The following is an 8,931-nucleotide window of genomic DNA, read 5'->3' as shown; positions in this document are numbered from 1 at the left end:
ATTCAAGGCATTCTTTCTAGCTAGACCAAGATGCCGACGTGTTGTGCTCTAAATTGTAACAACGATGAGAAAACGCACCCCAATTTGTCGCTCCTTAGCCTCCCATGGGGTAATTTCATCATTAGTATAATTATTATTATTATTATTATTATTAGAGCAAAGCAAAGCAAATTTATTTTTATAGCACATTTCATACACGAGGTAACCCAATGTGCTTTACATGATTAATGGCATTTGAAAACAAAGATATAAAACATTTAAAACGGGATAAAAACAATAAAAATGACAAACAAAATATTAAAAAAAAAGACAGTTAAAACTGCATACAGTGCAAGTAATATGATCAAAAAGTAGATACATTCCAAAAAACGTGAGACAAAAGAAGAGTTTTCAACCTTGATTTAAAAACGTTCGCAGTTGGGCCTGACTTCACCTCTGATGGCAACTTATTCCATTTGTGTGCAGCAGAATGTCATTTGTCATTTTACAATTGTTAGCGTTGCATATTTGTTGCTACTGCACCAAACATCAGAAACGACTACCCGTGAGTTTGTTTTAACTTAAACGAAGACATAAAATGTCGACTACAAGGGCTAGTTGTGCAGCCCCTTTTAAAAGAAATGTGTCATCACTCCAGTCGATGACGTGACCAAACCAGAACCAAAACAACGTGAGTTGAAACTACGTAGTACGATCATACAATCATTTAAAAAAAATAGCGCGCCTGACCTCTATGACACACAAGATGGCATAATTGGAAAACTATCCATTGGTGGTGTGCATTGTTCATTGGTAGAAGGGTTTTCACGATTTTTATGGCCAACTTTGGGGGTGCGCATTACACTTCAGGATGCATTATATTTGAGAAATTACAGTATTCATTCATTTTTTGTACCACTTAGCCACACATGGGTCGTGGGCATGCTGGAGCCAATCCCAGCCATCTTCAGGAGAGAAGCAGGGTGCATTCTGAATTGTTCAAAAGCTAATCACAGGGCCCATGCAGTATTGAATAAAGAATCTGTCATTTGCACTCACGTTCACACCTACGCATAATTTAGGGTCTCTAATTAACCGACAATGCATGTTTTTGGGATGTGGGAGGAAACCAGAGTACCTGGAGAAAACCCACGCAGGCATGGTGGCAACATGAAAAGTACACACAGGTGAGGCCGGATTTGAACCCGAGTCCTCAGAATTATGCTAACCAGTCGGCCACATGTCGCCGCATAATTAACATATTTTCTCAAATTATGTGATTGAAGTAAGATTATGTTATGCAATTGTTCATAAACAATACCAATGATACAAAACTGATGATCAATTCAGGGCATAGTTGAACTGGTTGGAAAACTTTTCGTGTTTTTTGCAGTCAACTTTATTCATCGTCTGGGCAACTCTGTGCATGGCGCTCCTAAAGGAACAAAAAGTAGTTGTTTTAAGGAAAAATAGAAACATGATCTTTGTTGTTTTTTCACACCTAATTCATGAGATGAGACCATAAAGGAAAACATACTTATTGAATATCCGTTTCTCAAGCCGAGACCGTGATGTGTTGGCGCTCTGCTTCAGATTACTGAGGTTGGGGTATTTTTTCTTTTTTCCTTTTCCCGGTTTAGCCATTCTGTCAGAACATAGCTTTTGTCCTCTTTCCATCTCAATGTCTCGAAGTAGCCCTGGATCATGCCAGTCTAAAACATATAAAAGAGATAAAATAGATCAGATAAAATTCTAAACAATTCAAATACAATTCTCAAGAACATTCTTATTTTCATTTTCTCTTTACATTTGAAAAAAGTAGGTTGAACAAAACTACCATTCAACCAGTGTTAATGCTCACACCAGGTATAATGTATAGTGCTGTGAAAAATTGTCTCCCTCTTTGCTAATGCTTATATTTTTGGATTTCCCTACTTGAATCATCAAACAAATGCAAATATACAAATATAACCCTAGTGAACTTAAAAATCAGTTTTAAAACGGTGATTTCATTGTCTAAGGAAAATAAACTACATTGGTACCTCTACTTAAGAAAGTCTCTACTGATGAAAGATTCAGGTTACAAAAAGCCTCTGCAGAAATTTTTTGCCTCTAGTTACGAAAGAAATTTAGGATACGAAAGGAAAAAAATGGCGCTGGAATCAACCGAATGTAATCATCTTGTCCTGTATCTTGGTCTGAAAGAGGCACCAGAGAGCTGCTCTCCCATTGGCCACCAGTGAAGCACTTTCTTGGCAACACATTGGCGAGAAGGGATGTCAACCTTAAGCCATGATACACATCCTGTCTTTTGGTATGTGTGGGGCAGTAGAGCAGCTCCACCTATTGGCTACGACATCTTCCTGGCATCACATCCCTACATTGGCTTAGTGCGACGTCAATTTAATTTTATTTTTTTGGAGATGTCAATCTTTACCCGTGACGCACTTCCTGTATATTTGTTACCAAATCCTTTGTCATAAGCTCGCGCACACTCGTACTGTAAAATGTTTTTAATGATTTTTTCATCTTCTTTCACCATAGGCCCCAACAAATTGATGGCCAGTGCCATCATGCTGCTTCCATTTGGTCTCAGGCTGCTGCTGCTCGACTTGAGAGGTTCGAAGTGAAGGTTGAACCTGAAGTTGAAGAAATGGTTTCGCTGGAAAAGGACATTGACGACTTGGTTCACCATAAGGATCTTTCAATGGAGAAGCTAAAGGCTGCCAGCGATGTAATACACAACAATGCAAGAGCAGTTTCCAGCTGAGAGGAGGAGCCAGCCACTCTTCCGTCAGTCAGAATAAAAGATGTGTTGGTGAAATTCCATGGCATTTTCAAATTTATTCAAGAGTCATCTGGAAAAAGTGTTAATTAGCAATCGTTCACTTTGATGATGTTTGCCTTGTACTTTTCCGCATAAACAAAAGACATCAAAGGCAACCATTCTTGGATTGGTACTTGAAGAAACATTGAAAGTTAATGTGAATGTTTGTTTTGAATTTACAGTTTGTGGAAATTATTAGTTTTAGTGGAATTAGGTTGTGTGCGTGCCTCCACCTCTGAAGACGCCACAATGCCTTTTTGCTCATCATACACTGAACGCCAAAGGGAAATCAACATTATTTTTTCATTATTCTTTACAATACGTAAACTTTGAATGCTTATTTTGGAATTGGGGGCTTGGAACGAATAAAGTTATTTAAATGTAAAATGCGTTACTACTTACGTAAGTTTCACGTTATGAAACGACTTCCGGAACGGATTAATTTCATAACTAAAGGTACTAGAGGTATTCAAAATTGAACAAGTTAATATCTTCTTCTTTTCCTTTCCTTTTCAGCTTGTCCCGTGAGGGGTCGCCACAGTGTGTCATCTTTTTCCATCTAAGCCTATCGTGCATCTTCCTCTCTCACACCCACTCTCCTCATGTCCTCCCTCATAACATCCATCAACCTTTTCTTTGGTCTTCCTCTCGCTCTTTTGCCTGGCAGCTCCATCCTCAGCACCATTCTGCCAATATACTCTCACGCCTCTGAACATGTCCAAACCATCGAAGTCTGCTCTCTCGACCTTGTCTCCAAAACATCCAACTTTGGCTGTCCCTCTAATGAGCTAATTTCTAATCCTATTCAACCTGTTCGCTCCAAGCGAGAAACCTCAGCATCTTCTTTTCTGCAACCTCCAGTTCTGCTTCCTCTTGTTTCTTCAGTGCCACCATCTCTAATCCGTACAACATGGCCGGCCTCACCACTGTTTTATAAACTTTGTCCTTCATCCTACCGGAGACTCTTCTGTCACATAGAACACCAGACACCTTCTGCCAGCTGTTCCACCATGCTTGGACCCGTTTCTTCACTTCCTTACCACACTCACCATTGCTTTGTATTGTTGACCCCAAGTATTAGAAGTTGTCCACCCTCGGTATTTCTTCTCCCTGGACCTCCATTTTTCCTCCTCCGCCCCTCTCATTCATGCACATATATTCTGTTTTACTTTGGCTAGGCTTCATACATCTCCTTTCCAGTGTGTGCCTCCAACTTTGTAATTGTTCCTCTGCCTGCTCCCTACTTTCACTGTCGATCACAATATCATCTGCGAACATCATGGTCCAAGGGGATTCCAATCTAACCTAATCTGTCAGCCTATCCATTACAACAGCAAACAGGTTCAGAGCGGATCCCTGATGCAGTCCTCCGTCCACCTTAAATTATTCTGTCACACCTACAGCACATCTCACCGCTATTCTGCTGCCCTCATACATGTCCTGTAGTCTTCTAACACATTTCTCCGCCACACCAGAGTTGCGCATGCAGTACCACAGTTCTTCTCTTGGTACTCTGTCATAGGCTTTCACTGGGTCTACAAAGACACAATGTAGCTCCTTGTGACCTTCTCTGTACTTTTCCACGAGCATCCTCAAGGCAACTATTGCATCTGTAGTACTCTTTCTAGGCATGAAACCCATACTCCCGATCGCAGATACTTCTGTCCTGAGTCTAACCTCCACTACTCTTTCCCACAACTTCATTATGTGGCTCATCAACTGCATTCCTCTATAGTTTCCACAGCTCTGAACATCCCCTTTCTTCTTAAAAATGGGAGCTACCATACTTTTCCTCCATTCTTCTGGAATCTTCTCATCCGTAAGTATTCTCTTGAATAAGTTGGTCAAAAACTCCACAGCCACCTCTCCAAATTGCTTCCATACCTCCACTTGTATGTCATAAGGACATCTTTCCATTTTTCATCCTGCTTTGTGCCTTTCTAACTTGTCCCTTACTAATCATTGCCACTTCCTGGTCATTCACACTCATTTTCTTCATTCATTAACTTCTCAAAGTATTCTTTCCATCTACTTAGCACACTTACTGGCACGACTCAACATATTTCCATAACTATCCTTTACTTGCTGCACATCTTTCCCATCTCTATCCCTCTATCTGGCCAACCTGTACAGATCCTTTTCTCCTTCTTTCGTATCCAACCTGTTGTACATGTCATATACCTCTTGTTTAGCCTTCGCCACCTCTACCATTGCCCTATGTCAATTTATTCCTTTGGCCTCTCCTCAGTCCTCTCTGTGTTCCACTTCTTCACTAATCTCCTTCCTTTCTGGCAGAAGTATTCCAGTCTTTTGGGAGCTCTTCCTGTCAATCTAGAGCCTGTCTCACCTCTTTTCGAAAGGGCACACAACATTCTTCCTTTCTCATCTTCCACCACTTGATTCTCTGCTCTACCTTTGTCTTCTCAATCTTCCTACCCGCTACCAGAGTCATCCTTCTACCACCGGTCTTGTAGGTCACTCTATGTTCCCGTCTCTTCTGGAAATAATGCCAATAAGGATCATTGAGAGCCTCCGAGGTGATACCTTGCATGGGGCTCCATGCCGATTGCGATTGACTGTCATGTTTAGCTTCTTCCATTTCCTAATAATTGCTCCAACAGTGGACCTTTTCTCACCGAGCTGCTTGGCAATTTCTCCGGATCCCTTTCCAGCCATGTGGAGTTGTAAAATTTTGTCTCTGATTCAGGATAATACATGGAGTGGAGGTGGACTTTTAAAGGCGGACTAACAGGTCTTTGAGGGTCAGAATTCAAGCTGATGTGTTCAAATACTTATTTGCAGCTGTATCACACAAATAAATCGTTAAAAAACCATACATTGTGATTTATGGATTTTTCTTTTTATATTATCTCCCTCACCATGGACATGCACCTACGATGAAAATTTCAGACCCCTCCAGGATTTCTAAGTGGGAGAACTTGCAATATAGCAGGGTGTTCAAATGCTTATTTTCTTCACTTTATGTACTTACTTACATTTGATGTTTCTTCAACAGCAATGATTTGATCACAAATGCATCCTGCTGTTAGCAAGCTAAGCTAAGGTATGCTGGGCCACGAAGCAAGTTTATGTTGAAGGTTCCACTTCCCCAGCTTCCTGTTCGTACTCACGGGTCCTTGTTGTATACGCTACGTAGGTTTTGCAAGTCGTGCAGGTACTAGCATTTGATGTTTTCCTCAGCATAGATTTGATTACAGACCCGTCTTGTTGTTCTCGAGCTAGGCTAGGCTGAGCTAGGCTGAGCAGTTCCAACGCAAACTATATGTCTCCAATTTGGGTACTAAGATTACACAGATGATGATTTTAGTCCACTGAAGTCATTACCAGGGGCGCCCCACGTCGAGGATTTACAACATTCGGTCCAAATTCAGTAGGATTTATTGGAGTACGATCGGGCGGACCAGAGCCTCCACGTTTAGCTGCCACCAGCTCGGGAACCGGAAAAAACTATAACAACTTATTATCACTCTTGTAAAATCATAACTTAATTGTGGCTAATCAGAACTTTTGGTCAATTTTCATTTATGACTCCCAAGCCTGATTACCTCTAGAACTGTTCAATCAAGAAATCACTTTAACTAGAGTGTGTCCCGAGAAACTGAGATAAAAAGTCAGATAAATCAGCTAAAAAAAAAAGGAAACAAAGTGACATTATCCAAAGACATTCCAGAAGAGTTGCAAAACAAAAACAAAAACAAAACAAAAAAATCTCTCAGTCTGTAAAGGGTTACAAAAGCCATTTCTATCTTTGGGATTTCAGCGAACCATTGGAATAGCCATTCTCCTCATATGGAGAAAACAAGGAACAGTGGCGAACCTTCCAAGGAGTGCCAAGCCTATGAAAATTACACCAATAAAACAGCAATGACTCATCCAGGAGAGCACAAAGGTACTCAGGATACATTTTAACGAACTGTAAGACAACCATTTCTCAGTCACAAGCCACTCATACCAAAGCATTCGATGATAACAAAAGCAAACGTGCGCAGGACGGTGACCAACACAGCAGTGAAGTCATGGTACTAATAGAGTTACAGTATACACTAATGATGGAGGCAGCACTCCTGGCGATTTGTATATTACTGTAATTTCTCATGTATAATCTGATTGATTATATTGAAAACCCCCAAAGTAGACCCAAAATAAGGAAGTCTTCTTTGTATTATCGGGTTCATACTCAGTCTGACCCAAAAAATTTAAGGGCTTTTTAGGGGCATTCTTAGGGGCTGACATGAAAAATTTAGGGCCAACACGGAAACATTTTAGGGCCGACATGAAAAATTTAGGGCCATCGTGGGACATCACCCAATGGTGCCATCGGCTGTTCTTGGTTCATCAAAGGTTCCAGTACCTCAGTACGTGTGACAGTGATCACCTGTCGCACCTTGTGGTAGTTCTCATTGATATGACCATTGTCAATGTCTTCACATAATTACTTCACATAAGTCTACAGAAAAACAGATAACTACAATTACAACTATATACACAAATGTCTTCTACTGATGTCTGTCTCAGCACCCCTACTCTAGCTCCTTGAGCCTACCCAGTGCCTCCTCTATTTGTTGCTGCAAAGGTGCCAAAGTGACTCTCTTGTCCTTTGCTCTGCCTCTGACTGCATTGGCCTTGGTGATAAACCTCAGATTCCTCTTTTCTTCTGCTTCTTCACACAGCCTGTCAGCCTTCTCAATAAGCGTAGATATGTCAGTCTCTAGTCTGGATTTTTTGGCTTTGAGGCTGTCTATCTCTGCCTTAGCTGCCTTCCTCTTCTCTGCCTGTTTTGATGCATCCTTCTTCTTCTTTTCCTCCTCTAGATGCTGCATGTAAATACTTCTGGCAGAAGACGCAGCGACCAACAGCTGCCTTGTGATAGGGACCATATCAGGCCCTCCATATTGCTGGACCACCTCCATGATTTGCCTCCGAGCAATCAGTGACTCGTTTCTTAGGTTGTCCTCGGTGACCTCTGTTTGTGGAGAAGCCCCTTTCCACAGATGCCTGTCCATGGGACAGGAGCAGGAGGTGCTTTATGACGCCCCATAGCTTCTGGAACTGCTGGTTTTCCTGCTGATGCAGAGTGGAGTGGAAGAGCGTTTCCAGCCTGTCCTTAGAGATGTAGAAAGCGACCCTAATTTCCTCATCTTTTTGGATCTTTTCACTCAGTCTGGAATACTGGAACAGAATCCTGTCGCAATTGCTTTCCTCCACCCTTCTGTGATCCACCATGATGTTTAAGGTTTTTTGGAGTTTTTTGTTTTTGTTCTCCTTTTCATCTTTCATGGCAATCTGCCAAGGGTCCATCCAGCTGAGTAGGCGGAGTAAACTGTATATGATGGGGGCCTTCTCCAGCAACTTTTCTATCATGTTTACCAGGAAAGTTTGGCAGCTCATTCTAAATTCCTGCTTTACACGGTCGATTGCAATGCCAGATTTCAGAAGCAGTCTCTCAGCAGCAAAGCCTATGCCTACTTTCGATAAATCCACCCAGTGTGACTTGTCACCCACATTAATCTTGATAAGGCTGGTGAGGGAGGCTGCCTTTTCTTTAAGGACTTTAGGCTTGATGAACTTCAATCAGAGTCTTGAGGAGGGTGCCCATGTCCTTTGCGATGAAGGGAAGCATAGGCTTGTCAGTCTGGTACAATTTCAGGAATGGTTCCACCAGCCTGGCGCACATGAGAAAGAAGTGAAGCTTGGCAACAAAGATGGGGTCCTGTGCTGCTTTCTGAACAACAATGAAGGAGCTGTTGGTTGGGCAGGTCACCTTCTTCGCCTGGCAGATGGATCGCGAAACAAGTTGTAGAGGCTGGACAGAAAATCTTCCACCCCCCATCCAGCTGCCTCGCAACCGATCCGAAATGCGTTATGGAGGATGTGTAGACCACAGCTTCCAGTCTGCAGCATACGGCGGGTGGTCATCTTTTCTATTTGTTCTTGAATTGATTTGTACAGCTTCCAATTAACATTGGGGTCATCCATTGAGAGCTGGAGTAGCTTTTGGTGACCGAAGTCACACAGAATAGGGTCCAGACGCTCCTGAAGATCAGTTGCTGCTGAATGTCCCAGGAAATTAGAGGTGATGTAGCAAGTGTGGACCCGGTCATCAA

The 8,931-nt window shown here is 42.0% G+C and overlaps 1 protein-coding gene across 6 annotated transcripts in view; it reads right to left on the bottom strand.

The window, feature by feature from the left end:
* Positions 1-215: 215 nt before the first annotated feature.
* Positions 216-8,931, bottom strand: part of uvssa (UV-stimulated scaffold protein A) — a 130,871-nt gene continuing 122,155 nt past the window's right edge. The window contains exons 16-17 of one of the 6 annotated variants that reach the window (XM_061836071.1): positions 1,517-1,691; positions 216-1,414 (exon numbers count right to left, since the gene is read on the bottom strand). In XM_061836071.1, the coding sequence (XP_061692055.1) occupies positions 1,321-1,414; positions 1,517-1,691 (269 nt within the window). In that variant the 3' untranslated portion in view covers positions 216-1,320. The remainder of the gene's footprint in view (positions 1,415-1,516; positions 1,692-8,931) is intronic. The other 5 variants (XM_061836067.1, XM_061836070.1, XM_061836066.1 and 2 more) reach the window with 5 other exon arrangements.

Source organism: Syngnathoides biaculeatus, chromosome 11 (genome assembly GCF_019802595.1).
Source record: "Syngnathoides biaculeatus isolate LvHL_M chromosome 11, ASM1980259v1, whole genome shotgun sequence".
Taxonomy (NCBI): Eukaryota; Metazoa; Chordata; class Actinopteri; order Syngnathiformes; family Syngnathidae; genus Syngnathoides; species Syngnathoides biaculeatus.
This window is presented reverse-complemented; position numbering and strand designations above follow the sequence as displayed.